The 21,635-nt window shown below is 31.0% G+C and overlaps 2 protein-coding genes across 4 annotated transcripts in view; both read right to left on the bottom strand.

Moving 5' to 3' along the window:
• Nucleotides 1–21,635, bottom strand: part of LOC143052947 (uncharacterized) — a 605,057-nt gene that overhangs the window by 458,344 nt on the left and 125,078 nt on the right. The window lies entirely within an intron of this gene.
• On the bottom strand, nucleotides 11,106–21,021 carry LOC143052941 (uncharacterized). Of its 3 annotated transcripts, none has more exons than XM_076226120.1 (4): nucleotides 20,798–21,021; nucleotides 18,143–18,211; nucleotides 16,502–17,669; nucleotides 11,106–13,806 (listed from the first exon to the last, which is right to left on the bottom strand). In XM_076226120.1, exons 2-4 carry the CDS (start codon nucleotides 18,179–18,181, stop codon nucleotides 12,677–12,679), a joined length of 2,337 nt encoding a protein of 778 aa, XP_076082235.1. In that variant the 5' UTR covers nucleotides 18,182–18,211; nucleotides 20,798–21,021; the 3' UTR covers nucleotides 11,106–12,676. The 3 variants fall into 3 exon arrangements, with proteins under 3 accessions (XP_076082235.1, XP_076082237.1, XP_076082238.1); XM_076226122.1 differs by having other exon boundaries at nucleotides 20,811–21,021; XM_076226123.1 differs by lacking the exon at nucleotides 11,106–13,806 and adding an exon at nucleotides 14,152–14,373.

Below are 21,635 nucleotides of genomic sequence, written 5' to 3'. Positions count from 1 at the left end.
TCTGAGTTTTTGTTCATACATAGTCTGGTGCTGTTCCAATGCAAGTAGTCTTCTTTTTTCTGTTTCTTGAGAAGTATTTGGTTTACATGTTCAGTTACTATAAAGTGTTACAATTCATATTTAAACGCATCAAATAAATAGTGACCAAACAGGTACCGCTATCACATGAGAGAAGCTAGGAAAAAGTAAAATGTATACATTTTAAATATTTTTGTGTGAGCATGAAATGTAGTACATATATAGATAGATATTCATAGACCATAGAACAAATAAGAAAACAAATTCAATGGAAATGTACATGCAAAATGAATAATAAAAAAGAAGAGCCATGGCCAGGGGCCCAAACTTGACAGCATTTGGTGTTGAACAGGTAAAATGTCTGCATTGACAATAAATATAGCCTTTGTTAGAGGTGAGCCAGGTCACCTTTCCCTTAATCAGCCATATTAAAGGTACCCGCATATTTCTAGGCTGGGTTGAAAAATGAATGAACATGACTTTGAAAAATGCTAAAATTTTAAGATAAAAGAAATACATCAAATTGGTGAGACATATATTAAAATGTTTGAATATGAAGTTGACAAAATCTAAGCTTTTCAGGTAATATACAGACTATTACAGTATTAAATCATTGTATGCATTAACAGTGACCTTTTTATTTTTCAACTTGTTAATTTGCTATTTTATGTATGATTATAAAAGTTGACAGATATTGTTAAGATTTGTTATGAAGTTTTTTTTTTGTTTTTTTTCAAAGTTTTATAGATGTGCAAATGCTTACATACTTGAAAAAGGTTTATTGAAATTTTACTGGTACTTTTAAAACAGTCAGAAATTATTGTGTGTGCATTTATTATTGCAATGTTGTAATTTTTAGACCAAAATGCTATTTTAATTTTTGCAATATTGAGAAAAATCCTGTTTTATTCATTTAAAAAAAAATCAGAATGCAAGTTTAAATTATTGCGGTTATAACCTTGTCGCATTTTTTGCAATAATTAAACATCCCAATAATAAAAACATCCAAATAACATCCCAATATTTAAAACATCCCAATGATTAAAACATCCCAATAATTAAAACATCCCAATAATTAAAACATTTCAATAATTAAAACATCCCAATAATTAAAACATCCCAATAGTTTCTGAATTTACAGTAGGTCTTTTTCATGTAATCACTTCAAATACCACTGAAGTGAAATTTCAATATCACGTACACTGAAAACCCCTGAAGTTATATATTAAAATTATTTTGAAAACCACTGAAGTTTGACACAATTTCCCTTCAGAAATCACTAAAGTGTGACATTAATATCACTTCAGAAATCACTGAAGTTTGACAGCACTCATTTTTCAAACCACCATAGTGTGACTTTAATATTCCTCTGAAGACCACTGAAGTGTGACACAATATCCCTTCAGAAATCACTGAAGTGTGACATTAATAACACTTCAGAAATCACTGAAGTGTGACAGTACAATCACTTTTGAAACCACTGAAGTCTGACATCAAAATCAATATATATCACTCTAGTGTGACTTAAATATCACTTTGAAAACCACTGAAGTGTGACACCAATGTCCTTTCATATTATTTTTTTTTTATATTGTAAATATATAACTTTGCAATTTATTTTTTGTGTCATTGCTAAGAAAAGTGAGATTCTAGAAAATGACAATTTATAATTTATAATGATTTTATTGTTTGCTACCTTCAGTATTATTTAGATAAATTCAACCTCGTTAAAAAGTTTATACTTTGAAGTCCCAACATTTTGTCTCGCTCAGTAAATCAAAACTTATTATCATAGGCCATTTTACTTTTTTTTTTTTTTTTTTTTTTTTATCTTAGACTACATTAGAAAGATTATATTTTGCAGTCCCATAGAACCTTTTGTCTCACTTATATTTTATTTAAATAGGAAATCAAAATTTATCAGTCTGATTTACTATTTTATCTTTAATAGACTTCATTAAAAAGTTTATATTTTGCAGTCCCATACAATGTTCTGTCTCACTAAATAAATCAAGAATTATCATAGGCCATTTTACTATATTATCTTTAATTTTTTGTTTGTTTACAGTCTTATTATTTTGTGATTGATTTTCTTGCTTGAGACAGTTTTTGGTCCTTTTTGGACCATTTTTAAGAAGAATCATTAGTAAATATTCCTTTACATAACATTTTCATATACTATTTATAAAAAAACAGATTTGTGAATAAAAAGAAATCTATGAGTTAGCGAGAATTTTTTTCACTACAAGGGTTATCTCTCCTTAAATGACTAAGTTTAAAAATTGATTTTATTCAATATTTGTTAAAACAGTTGTATACTGAAATTAATCAAATATTTTTCCTTATATCAATTAAGTCTTTCACATAAATTGCTGAACTTTTTACCTACATACTGTTGGTTAAACCCTAATATCTGTAAATTTGATCAACTGTTTAATTCATCAAATATTGTAATATTAGAAAAACTATGTAAATTTATCAAAGTTATAAATGTGAAAGTCAGTCCTCCAAGTTAATTTCATTGTATTGTTCACACATTCTTGTAAAAATTGTACCTTATAGTTATATTTATGTATGTTCTCTATAACTATGTAATTGTAGTTTATAAATGAGAAATAAAGGGGTGTATGAGATTTGCAGTGATTTTGAAAATTTCATTCTTTCATTTGTGGCAATTTCATTTTTTCATTTGTGTCGATTTATATTTTCTCCTAATTGAATTTACAGGTAAGTTAATACTTTTACATGTAAATTCCAGGGAATCATTCATCACATGGAATTGAACTACTCAATACTTTTCAGAGTTCATAACAGTTATATGTTATGATTGACAATTCTTTACATTTGTACAACTGTCTAACGGGACAGGTGTTTAATGATATATGAAAAATAAGAGTTGTTTCATTGGCACTAATACCACCTCTTCTTATATCTATTCACCTGTAATTTACCTGTAAAAAAAATCGGTCCAAATGAAAGAAAAAATGGACGCAAATGAAATGCAGATCAGCGCAAATGCAAAATAACGGAATAAAGTAGATTCATCTCAAAATTTGCAAATTTTGCAAGGAACTAGGCTGATTGCAATTGTGTGCTACTATTTCACGATGGAGGTTTACATTTAATTTACCTTATATATTTATAGATGCTTTCTATATATGTATACAGTGTGGATCATAGTAAAAATTGTATGGGAGGAAATGTAATGGTACTGCATAAAATAATTCTGTCAGTTTTATTTGCGTGTAGGTATCCAGTATTATGTGATATTTCTGTTGTAAAAACATATTGATATGCAATATTTATTTGAAAATAAAGATTAGTAAAAAATTCAGGTTATTCTAATTGTTATGGTATATTTTTAATAGATGTGCATTTAGAATTGATGATAGGCGTTACATGACATTTATTTAACAATCAGTTGTATACAGTTCAAAGGTATTGCTGTCATCCACTTCATGTCAATATGGAAGATTTGACCTGACCATTCTTTGCTCTTTACTGCTGCAGGCATAAAAACAGTGAATTTCAATGTCCTTTAATTTGATGATTCAGAAATTATTACGTGCATTTATTATTGCAATTTTGCTATTTTAGACTCAAATCTGATATAAATTTTGGCGATATTGAGAAACATACTTTTTGAATTCATATAACAAATTTCAAAATGTGAGTTCTAATTATTGCGATTACAACTCTGTCACATTTATCGCAATTATAAAAACATTGCAATAATTTCTGAATTTACAGAAGTACTTCACTCTCAACAGAAACCAATACACCAAATATAGTTGACTGATTGCCGATAATATAAGAAATTAAACAGAATACAACTAAAAACAAAAACAGTACATTGACCAATGAACCATGAATACAGGGTCAAGTTAAGATGACACCTGCAAGACTGACATGTACACCTAACAATCATTCAATACACCAAATATAGTTTACCTACGGCTAACTGTATCTGAGAAATGAAACTAATTTTAACATTGACTACTGATCCTTGAAATGAAGTTAAAGTTGACTGAACCATGTCTTACAGACATGTAGACTGCAAGAAACCGACATTCCAAATATATTAATCATATTACTTAAAATAAGTTAGAAATCCACATGACAAAAAACATGGGCATATTTTTATAATAGTAGTGCAAAAAAGTCGATTTTAATATTTATTGGAATTGATAATACTTGTCAACCAAGTCATCTCATAATTTAAATTAAGGTAGGTAACTCCTACTTGACATTATTCTGGACGTAATTTGATTTGATCATCATAAATATAGGTGGCCTGTGGCTGTTTTCTGCTCTTTGGTCAGGTTGTTGTCTTTGCCAAATTCCTCATTCTCATTCTCAAATTTATGCAAATACCAATTGAAAATTCTTTTGTTGATGTAGCTAGGGATCAAAACTTCACCATCATGAATCCAAATCAATATATATCAGAAGATGGGGTTTGAGTGCCAATAAACTGAACCAGATGCTCCGCAGGGCACAGTTTTATACGACCGCAGAGGTTGAACCCTCAACGGTTGGGGCAAGTATGGACACAACATTCAAGCTGGATTCAGCTCTAAATTTGGATTGTGATTAAATAGTTGACACAGCATAGGTTTCGTACACAGAATGAATGTGGTCTAATGAACTTAAAATATTTCGTTTGCGTTGAGCAATTCACTATGCTGTTGAATATTAATCCTCTCAAAAAAATGTTTGAAGAAATTTTCTTTTTATTTATGAAATCTGAAATGAGAAAAATTTAACCCCCCCTCCCCAATTTTTTTTTCACATCCCTCTTTCCCTTTTTCTAAAACTGATCTCAATTCAAATTTCTAATGGAGTTTGCAACAATAACTACTCATTTAAATACATCATAAAATATTAAAATGTAACAAAAGGTGCTTGTTATCACTGAAAAGTAAAGATTGTTTTAATTTATCAGTTGGTAGTAAAAGTGAATATACATTGTTTATTGTATAAAACAATGATTTAAGTTGATTCAACTACTACTCTGGACAAAGAAAGATAACTCCAATCAATTGAAAATTTCTTGCTATTGCACAATATTGTGCAATTAGATATTTCTTGCTATTGCGCAATACTGTGCAATTGAAAATATTTGTATTGCACAATACTGTGCAATTGAAGATTTCTTGCTATTGCACAATACTGTGCAATTGAAAATTTCTTGGTATTGCACAATACTGTGCAATTGAAGATTTCTTGCTATTGCTGAATACTGTGCAATTGAAAATTTCTTGCTATTGCACAATACTTAATATAATAATTTTGGATCCTGATTTGAACCAACTTGAAAACTGGGCCCACAATCAAAAAGCTAAGTACATGTTTAGATTCAGTATATAAAAAAAGCCCAAGAATTCAATTTTTGTTAAAATCAAACTTAGTTTAATTTTGGACCCTTTGGACTTTAATGTAGACCAATTTGAAAACGGGACAAAAATTAAGAATCTACATACACAGTTAGATTTGGCATATCAAAGAACCCAAATTATTCAATTTTTGATGAAATCAAACAAAGTTTAATTTTGGACCCCGATTTGGACCAACTTGAAAACTGGGCCAATAATACAAAAATCTAAGTACATTTTTAGATTCAGCATATCAAAGAACCCCTAGGGTTCAATTTTTGTTAAAATTAAACTAAGTTAAATTTTGGACCCTTTGGACCTTAATGTAGACCAATTTGAAAACGGGACCAAAAATTAAGAATCTACATACACAGTTAGATTCGGCATATCAAAGAACCCCAATTATTCAATTTTTGATGAAATCAAACAAAGTTCAATTTTGGACCCTTTGAGCCCCTTATTCCTAAACTGTTGGGACCAAAACTCCCAAAATCAAACCCAACCTTCCTTTAGTAAACATAAACCTTGTGTTTAAATTTCATAGATTTCTATTTACTTATACTAAAGTTATGGTGCGAAAACCAAGAATAATGCTTACTTGGGCCCCTTTTTGGCACTTAATTCCTAAACTGTTCAGACCTCAACTCCCAAAATCAATCCCAACCTTCCTTTTGTGGTCATAAACCTTGTGTTTAAATTTCATTGATTTCTATTTACTTATACTAAAGTTATAGTGCGAAAACGAAGAATAATGCTTATTTGGGCCCTTTTTTGGCCCCTAATTCCTGAACTGTTTGAACTAAAACTCCCAAAAGCAATCCCAACCTTCCTTTTGTGGTCATAAACCTTGTGTCAAAATTTCATAGATTTCTATTTACTTAAACTAAAGTTATAGTGCGAAAACCAAGAAAATGCTTATTTGGGCCCTTTTTGGCCCCTAATTCCTAAAATGTTGGGACCAAAACTCCCAAAATCAATCCCAACCCTCCTTTTGTGGTCATAAACCTTGTGTTAAAATTTCATAGATTTCTATTTACTTTTACTAAAGTTAGAGTGCGAAAACTAAAAGTATTTGGACGACGACGCAAACGACGACGCCAACGTGATACTAATATACGACCAAAAATGTTTTAATTTTTGCGGTCGTATAAAAACCAATGGTCTAGTCTAATCTATATAAAAAACAAATAAGAGAAACAATCATGTACCACATCAACAAATGAAAACCACTGAACATCAGGGCCTACTTCAATTCGTCCAACTGAGTTTGGTAGAGTCTATAGAGTTTACTCGAATGACAACCGAACTCGCTGACTATTGAACCTACCTGAGTTAACTCGACACCAAACCTAAGTTGGGCAGGTTTAGTTGAGTTTTAAGATGATGTCAAATAATTGCATTAACAAAAATTGATACAAAATCACTGGTTTTTGACAAAATACAGTTGAAGAAAGGGGCTGACAAGGGGAATTTATGTTTGCCTGTACTTTGGAATCAACAAATATTGTTCATGTGTATACTGAATGTTGGTGATGTTTATACATAAAACAGAAATCACATTTTTTTTCACTAACAAACTATTTTTTCAAAAACATACAGGATCAGTTCTTTTGTGTTCTGAAACTAAATGTTAATGTTTTTTATTTTAATGCTCAGTAGATAAAAATAAATTTCATGTCACTTATGATAGTCACTTGGATGCAAGAGTTTTGACCTCGATTCAGAATGGTTGCGCACACGCGCATTAGCACTGTTTTTTAACTCAAGTTTACCAGATTTAATCTAATCGAAGTAGGCCCAGATGACTACAGGGTCTAATCAAGTGAACCTGCAGGACTGTCATATACACCTTACAATCATTCCATACACCAAATAAAGTTGTAATATTGCATATTGTATAGTTTTCTATGTTGTGTCATGTGTACTATTGTTTGTCTGTTTTTCTTGTTCATTTTTAGCCATGGCGTTGTCAGTTTATTTTAGATTTATGAGTTTGACTGTCCCTTTGGTATCTTTCGTCCCTCTTGTATAAGAATACAACAAAACACAACAATTTAACATTGACCAAGACAAGTATAGGGTGGCATTGTGTTATCCAATTTTTTTATTCTTTTGTGTTGTTTTGTTGCTGCCTCACAAATAATTTTCATTTCTGTACAATATATTGAATACCACGCTATAATTTTCTGGATAATTAAAACTGATAAAATAAATCATAACTTTAACATTTTTAATAAAGACTATGTATATAACAATCAATGGAAAAATTTATTGGAATAAAATAAATACAATAAACAATTACATGAATTAACAGATAACAATATACTATAAGTTATCTACGTTCATATCCGTAGATATGGATATTTTAACACCATGAAGTACCCCAGTACACCATGAGGCGTAGCCGAAGAGTGTACAGGGTACTTAAGGGTGTTAAAATATCCATATCTACGGATATGAACTTAGATAACGAATTTATCCCCAGTCTTAGTCCGAATCGGGCGAGTTTTATGGAAATTCGGGTACAAACTGTAACGCGAAAACAACGTTTTTTTCATTATCTAAAGAAGTTTTATTGAAATTTGGAAATTATACATATTTTTACGGGGTGTAGGGTACTACCTTTGGTAGAACCCTACAGGTAGTCAAATATAAGTCGTTTTTAATACGGAGACAGAGAAACTGGATAGAGTCAAATTTGGCGCTCAATGTTGTGAGCGTTACGCCATAGACGGTGTGACGTCAACGTGGGTCATTTGCATAGCTAGGTCAGTAGTCCTATTCCTTGAATATGTTGCAGTCAAGTGATGCATTTAATGAAATGAATGTAAATAATCGGCATAATAGGACAAAATCGTTAATGAATCAAATATTTAATTACAAACATTATGGATAATCTACAGAATTCAATATTTCACAAGGAGCAATCATGGAACTAAGGAAAACTTGCGTGAAGTTACCCGGAATAATGGTTAGCAACGTCCGGGGATATGGGTTAGCAACACCCAGGGGCTATGGGTTTTGTAACGACGTGCGTTAACCAATCAAAATCCTGGATATATACTAAGCCGGGGATAAAATTTATTAACAGGTAACAATATACAATATACAATTTATTAACAGGTAACAATATACAATATACAATTTATTAACAGGTAACAATATACAGTTTGTGAAATGTAGTCATTTATCACCATAGTAACAGTATGGACAGATCAGCCATTTTCTTTTCTTTCAAAATATAGGAAAAATAATATTTTTACTTCTAACTAAAGGAACAGAATATAACAGCTACTTCAATTAACCATGAATCTAACTTTTAATACAATTATCAAATAATTAAAATAAACCCTTTAAAACAAGTTTACTGGTACAAGCAAATAAAAAAGTTTTTGTGCAAGTCTCATTTTTTTCCATTAATGTAACTATCAAATTTTGGTTTTTTTCATTAGAGGGGACAAAACTTTAAAAAAAAATGCAGTTGTAATTAAAAGAATTATCTCTCCTTACCAACGTCTGTCCTCCTTCATTATCTCCCCTTACCCAAGTTTATTCTCCTTCATTAAAAGAATTATCTCTCCTTACCAACGTCTGTCCTCCTTCATTAGTTCCCCTTACCCAAGTTTATTCTCCTTCATTAAAAGATTATCTCCCCTTACCAAAGTCTGTCCTCCTTAATTATCTCCCCTTACCCACGTTTATTCTCCTTCATTAAAAGATTATCTCCCCTTACCAAAGTCTGTCCTCCTTAATCATCTCCCCTTACCCAAGTTTATTCTCCTTCATTAAAAGATTATGTCCCCTTACCAAAGTCTGTCCACCTTAATTATCTCCCCTTACCCAAGTTTATTCTCCTTCATTAAAAGATTATCTCCCCTTACCAAAGTCTGTCCTCCTTCATTAACAAAACTATCTCCCCTTAGGCTCCTACTAAAGGTTATTCCCGTCCTTTATGATTTAAAACATTATCTCCCCTACCAAAGTCTATCAACCTTCATTAACAAAACATATCTCCCCTAACAAAGGTATCTTGGCTTCAACATGTGCCGTAATTATAAATAATATATTTAAAATGGAATGTTAAGTCATTATCACCATAAATATCTAAGTTCAGCAAATTATTAAATATATACATTTTTACAAAAATTACAGTACCAATAATTTTATGAATACAAATCACAAGTACATTGTTTATGTGATAGTCAATTAAGTTACACATTTGTGATAATCAATCTGTGATAGGAAATATAAACATGATAAATATGCAATATTGTCATGAATTAAATGTATCCATTGTATGAAATTCTGAGAGAAAAAAAATCATGAAATACATTGTAAATATAAAACCATTATACAAAATTAGTTAAATTATCAAACTTTTTTAATTGAAAAGAAAGTTAAAAAATAAATAAATATATATATTTTTAACTTTACTTAATTTCAGTTAAGTCTAGATTCAAAAAAACTCATTTGTTTATGTCAATACAAAATAAATGGGGAATGTGTCCATAGGGACACAGATGATGCCCCGCTAGCATATATATATATATATATATATCAAACGTCTGAATAATAGTCAACGATTTTTCCTACGTGGGAGCTGGATCGTTACAAGTAACGATACATGTACACAATAAAATAAATTATATAAACGCCTAAAAAGTGTACATAACAACACCAATGATATAAAAAGGAACTATAAATGTAATTATTTATAAATATTTCGGATAACAGATATCCTTCGTCAGTCAGATTCTGATGTTAAATGAATCATCTTTAAGTCTTCTTAGATTAAACATTTACTAAATCTTGAAATTTATACAATAAAAAAGGCAAACCGAACATCAGTTAAGACGCTTGCACCATTCTAAAAATTTGTTGAATATGACATAGGTTATATGACTAATTACATCAAACAGTTCACATATATATGCTTTAAATAAAAATAATAATGTGCGATGTGAACTAGCACAATTTTAAAGCTTTAACGGTGTCGATATTATGTTGTTACAAGAAAGATTGCGTCAATAAGAATTCCAAATAAACAGCACTGAACGGTCTAAATTTCTAAATATTTCAGATTTGACAACTGTAGTGTAGTTACATTAGAGTCTACGATGTTTAAAACAAACGGCCGTTAAAATATAATAACAAATTTTGACTAAAGTAAAATAGTTGGACGTGGCTTGGTACTTATACATCCCTCAAAAAATTAAGCAATTTAAATTGTTATGTTCAACAGATTTGTTTTAGAGATGAGTAAGGTAAAGAGATAGAAACGGAGACTGTAATAATAAGTAATATAACCCAGATGTGAAGCACTGCATGGTTTCGAACTACATCTTTTCATTTATCCCATTTGGTGCCAAAGTTGTTAATTTTCTAATCCAAAATCTTTCCCCAGTAAGTCTATCCTCCCTAGACCAAGCAGAGTTGTGGTCAATGATAGTAATGGTCAGTCGATTGAGATCTGTCTTAGTGTGGCCAGGGGATCTCAAATGTCGACTAAGAGGGAGGTCTGGCTTGCATTGGTAGTCGCTACGATGACCGTTCATTCGTTTGTGAAACGGCTGTTCTGACTCGCCTACATACTGTTTACCACATTTACACTGTAGGAGATACACAACATTTGTAGTCTTGCAATTAACATTGCAAAATATGGTGTATTCTGTACATATATATATATATATATATATATATATATGTTATAAAGGAAAATTCAGAGAAAAAATAATGAATTGCTAATACATTGTAAATATAAAAAAAAAATATACAAAATTAGTTAAACTATCAAACATACTTAATTGAAAAGAAAGTTAAAAAATAAATAAATATATACATATATATATACGATGGAATGTACAAGTTTAGTCTAGATTCCAAAAATAGTAATTAATTTAGGCATAAAAGCACTCATTTGTTTATGTCAATAAAAAAAAAAAAAAAAAATCAATCTGAGAGGTTTTAAACCGGCACTAGCTACAAGATTTATATATAAAAAATCTAAAGCTGACTATGTGGTATAGGCTTTGCTCATTGTTGAAGGCCACATAGTAACCTATAGTTGTTTATTGTCATTTTGGTCTCTTGTAGAGCGTTGTCTCATTGGTAAACCATACCACATCTTCGATTTTAGATATACAGTTCAATCACTAATTAAATTGAAATAGTGAAATAATAATAATAATTTGCTTTTAGCAGCAAGTATGGTTCAATTTTGTCAAATTAAGCTAAGAAACATTGATGATGAATTATTGTCTTGCAAGTGAATAATTTGACCTCATAGAATCTGTATTCAAGTGTACATCAATTTAACTGTGCATGTCTGTTTTTTTTTAAAGGAAAAGATTGTCCACATTGAAAGTGAAACAAAGGTAAATAATTTGTTTGACTGATTCGATCCACTAAAATATTATTAATTCATCCTTATAGAGGTAAAAACAATGATTAACATTTATTTTAATCTATAATAGGAAATTAAACAGACCTAGAAAAATCAATTGCACAGGTACGATTTCCATTTCTGTCTACATTTATTTTAATATCAATTATATGATCATTGGAAGTCTTCAGAGGTCAACTCTATAGTAATAAGATGGCGTCAAGACTAAGATATTATCCAGCCAATGACCTGTAAATTGTTTATTTTATACTTTATAATTTGGATAAATGTTTTACATGGTTATAAATCAAATACGAAAATTTAAATCAAATCGGTCAACATGAATTTGACAGCTAGTGCCCCTAGAATAAATAATAAGTACACTAATTTTGAGTGTCCTCAGTTCTGGAAACATTTCAAACATGATGGACCAATAATGGAGCATCTGATAATATCCTAACAAGACAACATACATCACAGTTTAAAGCTTATAATAAAATAAAAAGTGGACACTGAGATATGTCTTGCCTTAATGAATCTTGATAGTAAAATACAGATGATAGAGTAAGAAGGACAAATCTAACCACATTTAACTATATACATTGCAGTTTGCAGCTTATACTAAAAAAACAACATCAATTTAAATAATTGTAAAAAATATAAAGATTGATTTCAACATAATCTAGAATTTTGAAATTTAACTTTATATACATCACAGTTTGCAGCTAACATCAATTTAAATAATTTTATACAATGAAAAGATTAAATTCAACATAATTTTAGAAATTTGAACAAAAAAATACATGTAGTTAAAAAAATATAAGTTATCTCCCTTTTCCATTTTTCACTATAATTTCATCTAATTTTATCATGTTTATGCTCCATTGATTTTAGTATTTCTTCATATTGATATTTTTTTTCGTTTCAATTTAGGTTTAACATTTTCATCGTCCTCTTTAATTTGTCTCTTCGTTCTGCATGACCTAATTGTACTTATTTCCTCAGGACAAGAATCACTTTCTACATAACGTTCTTTTTCTTCCTTTTTCTCTTCTTCTGTTTTAGTCTTCTTTATTGTTTTCTTCCTCTTTTCTTGACTACTCTCTTTGTTTTCTTTCAATTTTTTTTTCTTTTCTTTCCTTTCGTGTGTTTCTTTGTGTCTTTTGATCTGGTCACTCCTTCTAAATTCCTTCCCACAAATTTCACATTCATAAACCGTCCCAGTCTTGTGTTGATATTTAACATGTCTCTTTAGATAATACTCTAAACTAAACTGTAAACCACATTCCTGACATGTGTATGTCTTATCTTTGGTGTGTGTTTTTATATGTACATTGAGTACACATGAATGAGCGAACGTTTTATTACAAATCTCACACTTATATGGGCGTGCTCCTGAATGTATGACCTTGTGATTTTGAAGGGATCTTTGATTGACAAACGTTTTATGACAAACATCGCACTCTTCTATTCCCTCACCTGTATGAATGTTTTCATGATAATTTAAATAACTTTCCGTTACAAATCTTTTCCCACAGACCTGACACTCAAAATCCTTGGCACTTTCGTCATGACTTTTAGCATGTGTTTTTATATAATTTTTTCGATAATATTTCTGACATATATCACACTCAACCAGTTCCGATTTCTGTTTCTGTCTAGTTGTCAATCCATCCTTTTTGTCTAGCGGAGAGAGATTGTGTTTTTCATTGATATGAACCTTGAGGTATCTGTTCTGTGTATAAACCTTATGACAAAAATGACATTGGAATGTCCCCGGGGCATGTGATCTTTCATGTGCCTTTACCGATTTCTCTGTTTTATAACTTTGACCACATATCTTACAAGAGAAAAGCCTATCCTTATTGTGTGACTGGATGTGATTATTTAAATGATCTTTTCTGATGAATCCTTTCCCACATATATCACAGCTGAAGTTAGTCTCACCATTATGTTTCTGTAAATGGATAGCCAACTTATATTTCTGCATAAATGTAATGCCACAGATGTGGCAAACATGTGGACGGTCACCTAAAAATAGAAAATACACATATGTGTAAACCTGTGTACTCAGATGAGACAGACATATGGATGATCACCTAAAAATAGAACAAACATACATATATATTTGTAAACCTGTGTACTCAGATGTGGTAGACATGTGGACGGACACCTACAATAGAAAATAAACACATGTATGTTTGTTAACCTGTGTACCCAGATCTGGCAGACATGTGATCAGTCACCTAAAAATAGAAAATACCCATATCTATGTTTGTCTGTGTACACAATTGTGAGGGACATGTGGATAGTCACATAAAAATAGAAAATGCACACATATATATGTAAACCTGTGTACTCAGATGAGACAGACATGTGGATGGTCACCTGAAAATAGAAAATACACATATATATGTAAACCTGTGTACTCAGATGAGACAGACATGTGGATGGTCACCTGAAAATAGAAAATACACATATATATGTAAACCTGTGTACTCAGATAAGACAGACATGTAGACGGTCACCTAAAAATAGAAAATACACACATATATGTAAACTTGAGTACTCAGATGAGACAGACATGTGGACGGTCACCTAAAAATAGAATATATATATGTATATGCTTGCCTGAGTACACAGTTGTGACAAACATATGGATGGTCACCTAAAATTAGAAAATACACATATTTATGTTTGCCTGTGTACATGTAACAGCCACCATGTTCCGTCAGTTACTTTGTTTCCGAGGAACTTTTCAACTAGTTATTTCGTTCCGATGGAACTTTCTAACTAGTTGTTTTCTAAGAGGGCAGTCGAAAAGTTCTAAAAAAAAAAAAGTAGATAGTTGAAAAGTCCCGGAACAATGTAGCTAGTTGAATAGTTCTAGCGGAACAGAACAACTTATTAATTCGGTCAGAATGTTGCCTTCTTAAGGAAATAAATTTATTGTTATACATTAATCTGAAATTGGTATTCTTACAAAAGTACCCACATGGAGAGGAATTTTTGGGCTAATTTGTTAGTTCCGGTTTTTGACTAATTTGCCAAAGAAGAACTTTGTGACTAGTTGATAAGTTTCTTTTGACTTTTGTAATCAGTGTCTTGGTTCCCCTTTGAAAGGTTCAAATATAATATGTTGCGCATTCAGTTTGCATCAATTCTCCAAATGGAACTTTGTGACTGGTTGATAAGTTCCGTTGGAACTTTTGGGCTAGTTTGTTTGTTCTGGTTTTGACTAATTTGGCAAAAAGAAACTTTCTAACTAGTTGATATGTTCCATTGGAACTTTTCAACTAGTCACTTTGTTCTGGTGGAACTTTTAAACCAGAGGAAGAACAAAGTAACTAGTTAATAAGTTCCTCCGGAACTTTTCTGCTAGTTAGTTCTTTTCGCCTGGAACTTTCCAACGTCGGAACAAAATAGCGTTTACATACACATGTGGTAGACTGTACTTTAATAGATTTTACAGTATGAGTAATTGTGTATATTTTTATATTTAGTTTATAATGTTGTATTTTGTTTATTATATGACTCATATTGATTAATTAAAAGTATAGTATATTAACTACAGATTGTAATAAGTTGATTAGTATATCTATATACGCTTTGTTCATTTCATTTATCACTTTGTTTATGTATTTGACAGTTGGACTTATTGATAAACAACATTTTCTACTGATTTTGGTAATTTTGGTTTGACTGTACTTTACTTCAAAGGTTTTCTTTTTATGCTTCAATTGGCCGCACACTTTCTTTATTTCTATTGGTCATTATATTTTGGTGCTATATTTTTTGTTCTTCTATGCTGGTCATCACTTTCTATATACTGGTGGACATACATGTATTCATATGTGCATGATATAATGTTAAGTCTGAACTTATATTCTTTCTTATAAAAAAGAAGATGTGGTATGATTGCCAATGAGACAACTATCCACAAAAGACCAAAATGACACAGACATTAACAACTTTAGTTTTAATTTTTATATTCTGTATTGAGGTCAATTATATTTCTTTATTACTAATTATAAATAAATACGTTAATAGTCCAGATATTTATTATTTTACATATAATGACTGTTGAGAATAAAAAAGCTGATGTGTAAATGTTGAATGCGAGATGAATGCTTTAAAACGATATAAAATAGATAAAGTACAGTAAAGTATTATCTGTTTGATTAAATTGTTTAAGAGACGTTATTTTCATATTTTCACAAATAAAGTACTTTTAATTAACTAATTTGGTAAATAATTAATCTTATACACATTGTATGAGAATTCTAGTGTTCCGGAATAATTGTGTTAAATTCTTTTAAAGGTAGACATATAAACATAATAACAGTTACGTGTATTGATTGATTATTTTAACTAAGAGTACAAATCGTTAACAGGTGGTTTAATCAGTTTTAAACATGTGACACAGTAGAGGGCTACCATGATTGGCATGAAAACACTCCTTTAATTACACACTGATTACCACATAAATGACATAAAGCATCATAATTAAAATAAAGATATTAGTCCCTGATATGCTTCATTAGAGATTAAACTATTTGATTTATTTAAATTTTGGTAGAATACTTATGACGATACATGTGCAGCACAATTTGTACACAGTGTTCTCCCTTGGGCCTTTTAGCACTACAATGTATCTCTGGATATTTTTATATTTGATAAATTTCTAATTTTCAGATCTAAAATACAAACAGTTAAATAACCATACCTGTATGAACTTTCTCATGTTCTGCCAGACTACACTTTGTAACAAAATCCTTGGGGCATGCTCCACACTTATATGGTCTATCCCCAGTATGTATTCTGACGTGGTTCTGTACACATAATAGATAGTCGAACGTCTTCTTACACACCGTACACTTATACAGTTTGTACACCTTTCTTGACTTTTTACCGACATATTTATTTAAATGTGATATTTTTTCGTATGTGTAAAGATTAGACTCAGCATCAGTAGGTTCCAATTTGATTTCTTTTCCTTCCTCCAGTTCTTGGCTATTCTGAGCCTCTCTGCTATTATCATTGTCTCCATCTATTTCTTGTCCATTTCTGACTGTATCCCTACTAAGAATCAGTTCTGAAGTACCAGATTGTTCTAAGTAATCTACAATTTCCTTTTTTATTTCATCTGGATCAATTAAAGCATCAGATGACATTTCATCTGGATCAATTAAAGCATCATATGACATTTCAGTAGTTTTGGAAGATTGCTGACTCTGCGTAAATGGTTCATTTAGGACCTCTTTTGCTGATGTCTTCGTAAAAATTTCCGCACTACCTTGTAAAATGTTTTGATTTCTTGGTTTGTATGAATTATTTGTCAAGGTCTGTAAAGTGTTTTCATTTGTAGGTTGGTTTAATGTATTTGTCAAGCATATTTTTGCAGGATTTAAACTAGAATATGCATTCACTGTGGTTGTATAATCTTCTAAACTATCTTTGTTCAAAGAATTTAACATTTTTTCACTAAAAGCAGACTTTCTATATGTATCTAGCTTTTGTGATTGAATAACTGGCCTTGTTACCATGGTACCTAATTTTGTTTCTATAGTGGAGTGTCCTGTTACTATAGACACTAGTTCTGTTGCCATAGCAACTGGTTCTCTTTTGAAAGTAAATGGCTCTGTTTTTGCAGTATCTTCTTCTGTTTCAACAGTGTATTGTGTTTTAAATTCTGTTTTTACGGTGTCTTGTTCCATAACTTCTGTTTCCACGGTGTCTTGTTCCATAACTTCTGTTTTAATGTTATCTATTACGGTTACCAATGAATTGAAATTCAAATCTACCAGATCTGGGTCATTTTCATGTTTGACTTCCACGTTGTGGATTTTCTCTGCCTCTTTCAACAGCATTTTGCAAGTTTTAAGGATTTGTTCCTAGAAATATATATTTATAAAAAAAACATTATCAGTGTAATCTTTATATCATGACTTCTTTGCAATATGAAACATATTAAGTGGTTTTTTTTATCTTGCGTTCTTGAAAAGATTATACAATTATTGACTATTTTCCACTCTGTCCAGGCAAGCTGACACAATAATATAGCAGGATATTTTAGGAGTGTAAAATTTCGCAATTTTCATTCAATAATTATACAAAATATTTTGGCAGATTCAAAACTTTAATCAATACCTGTGCATGTGAACTTTTACTTTGGCAGAATTTTATTTTGGCAATTTTGTTCTATCCGCGAAAATAATATCAGAAAATATGGTTTGCTACTGACCCACTACGGATTTAATCATTCATAGAGGGTTAGTAAAATCCATAAAGGGTGAGGCTGGAGGTTAGGTTTTTGTCATACACTTATTCAGAACACTGTGTCTGCAATGTCTGCTTGTAAGGTTACCTGAACTTTATCTGTAGACCCATCAGTAATTATGTCCATACTTTCTATCAATACTGTTCTTCTGTTGACCTAAAATATAAACAATTAATTATAATAACAAAAGTGTTGACACATTATCATTGTTGGCAAAAGATTTAAAGTAATCTGAATTTAATGTCATTTCATTGTTCGAATAGTTCATAGAGACTAAAATAATAAATTATCATGATTATATTGCAGTAAAATATTTCTTCTCACTATTGGACTCACCATTGCCAAAATGGTTGAGTCCCTGGACCTGCCTTAACATTACTAAGTGAGAACCCTAAGCTTGTATGTTACTATTACTACTATAATAGATTAATTTTTTTTATTTACAATTCATTCACTTTTTACTAATTACAAGTCAACTTTACCAAGACAAGAGATCACTATGGGGTGTGGAAACGAACCCAGCTAGGACTCCACAGGCACTTGTTTCTATCCATGGGAAGACCCAATATCAACGTAAATATACGTTGATAGTGGGTCTTCCCATCGATGATAGAAACAAGTGCCTGTGTAGGACTCATCTGTGTTTGTAAAAATGTTATAATGAAACAATTATGATGTCTTGAAAGGCTGTTTCATTATTTTCTGCGACGCATTACTACAAAGGCCTCAAAGCAAAAAAAAAATAGCCAGTCCTTATTACTTAGACGAATATGGGGACAAAGTCCCCTATTACAGTAGAAAAAAGTCAATAAAAGAAATTAAAAAAAAAAATCCGGAAAATGAACTCAAAATCGTTCAAATTTTATTATTTTTCCGCTTTTTTTTAATTCCTGCAATTGCGCAGAAAGCAGAAATCAACTTCCTTTTTCAGGTCTCTTCGTCGTGAGACTTTGGGTAGTCTAGTAAAATATAGGACAGGAGCGTAGCTCCCCATACGCTAACACACAGTTGCGGGCACATCGATTTGGCATGCAAAAAAAAAATTGGCAAAATAAAAATTCATAGATTGTCAATTTGAATGTGAAAGGAAACACCTATGTCGTCACTTTTTTATTTGATGAATTATCATTAAATAACGGCATTTGGTTTCAAAATAAAAGTTTTTTTTGAGATTATGACAAAATCGGACAGTAACTTGTATTTTTTACAAGATTTGAATTTGTAATACTCAGTCTAAGACATGTTGTTTTTGGAGCACATTTAACAGTGTACGGTTCATCAGTTTGGAATGAGATGTACAAATTGGCATTAGAATTATCAGAACCCTTCGATATCATTATAAAATATGCCGAGGCGATGTGGTCGACAGATTACCAGAGCCAATCACCCTGCACACATGCCAAAACAGTATTGGAAAGTCTCATTATTTTTTGCGTTCATAGACCATATGATATAAGGGAACTGGAGATTGGAGTCCCGTCTAGTATTATCAGAAAATCGCTTCTTTGCGCTATATCTGCTTCATCGTGTTGTAAGAAAATAACAAACGAACAAATCTCAACATTGTCTGAGACATAAGAAACTGACCTGGCATGTTATTTTGACGAATTCAATTGACAGGTCGCTCGATGCCGACAATGTACGCTGGTTTATAACATCTTGCGAGTGCTACCATGGAGATCTATCAGTGTACTACGTATGTTGAAAACAAATGTACGATCAACAATGAACAACGACAGTTAATTACATGCATTACTGCATATTCATCGGGATTTCAGTGTGAATATTGACAATTAAAGTAATCAGAGAAGTTTGTTTCTGCCAAGACCCGAAGAGCAAATTTTGAACAATTTTGAGTAAATTCTGTATCACAAATATGTGTTGTTTATGTATAAATCTATTCAGAAGATTTATTAATAGTTTTACATTCATAATTTTTTTATAAATCCTATCTATATATAGATCCTCTTTTAACCGTCCTATGACCGAAAAACCGAAAAAAAAAAAAATTCTGCAGAAAAGGGTCCCAAAAATGTTTCGACTCGCTCCGCTCGCCCGTAGTTGCTTGCACATCGTTTCTGTATAGCTACGCTCCTGTAGGAACTTAAGGAATACAATACCATTAATATTTCATTTATACTAATTCTTTGTCTTTCATATGAATTAACGTTACTTGATGCATTGTGTTTCTTTGTTTACATTGAACATGACGTCATATCTTAAATAACGTCACAAGTAAAATCCCTAACAACAGAACCAAAATTGGAAACCTTACGGTATTTCCGTTTCTTTTTTTAACAAATATTTAAGTTACAAAAAATTAATTCATACAGACTTCGTTCTCATTTACAGGTAATGCCTGCCTCATATATACACCTTATTGCTAATCCCGGCTGACGTTGCCGCTTGAACTTTTGACATGTATACAACAATCACTTTTCAATTGTGGCGTCGGATATTTTGTTTTATGACGTCAAAATTTTACGGAACCTGTGTGATATCAAGCAATGGCGGACAAACAGCGATAAGGTGTATTAGTCATGACAGTGTGTTTTTCAGTTACCATGGATACTGGTTATTTTTTTAATTATGATGTTTTTTTAGATTGTCAGTAAAATGTATAAATAATTGATGACCTGTGTACATGGTGTAATGAGATTCAAATATTTTGACTATATGGTTTTTTTATTTTGCAAAATTAAGTCCTGCTTATTGTTTTACAATTATACATATTATATATACCTATACTATATACGTCTGACTTGGTCGGTTCTCTCTCACTTTGACTTTTAGTTTCAGCAGTTCAGTTATCATGAATAACGACATGACATTGACAAACACCGAAGAAAAAGACTTTTTTCTATTTGTTTCATTGGCACATTTACTATATAGTTTAAATATATTGCCCTATATCCTACATGTTATAATTGTCCATGCCATTTTCTTTTTCTTTTGCTCGAAAAGACAACACAGCCGCTTACAACAATGAAAATAAAATAACAAACCGTGTAAGACGAACTCGCCCCAAATTTCTACTGACTCGCCCCCATTTAGTAAAATTGTATTTTGATCTTTCAGTTTTTTTAGTACTTGGTTAGTATTATAAATTCCAGTCTTAAAGAAAGTTGTTTTTGTTTTGAAGCTAAAGTAAAGTAAAGTAAAGTAATCTTTATTTAAAGTCGGGTTTCATATATACATAATATTAACAAAGAACATGAGCTCTTAAGAGCTCTTAACCGACTGATATTATAAATAAACAAAACATACATGTAATAACATCAGATACACATACAACACAAACATACAGACATCACATATATATATTAATACATAGATAGCACGTGTAGAATAAAAGCTAAGCAAGATATATTAAAACAAATGTCTAATATCAGCACATGTTAGTAAAGGAATTACATTAATCAAAGGTAATTCATCTGAATTTTTGTGGGCAAAACTAAGTAAAACTTTTTTTTCACATTCATCTGATGTATTTGTATGTTTTGCTTACAACTCACCAATACAGTCTAGCTATTCTAAATCTCTAAAAAGTGAGTTAACAACACTAGAAAAGATAGAACAA

This window comes from Mytilus galloprovincialis, chromosome 11, assembly GCF_965363235.1.
Source record: "Mytilus galloprovincialis chromosome 11, xbMytGall1.hap1.1, whole genome shotgun sequence".
NCBI classification, from domain to species: domain Eukaryota; kingdom Metazoa; phylum Mollusca; class Bivalvia; order Mytilida; family Mytilidae; genus Mytilus; species Mytilus galloprovincialis.
This window is presented reverse-complemented; position numbering and strand designations above follow the sequence as displayed.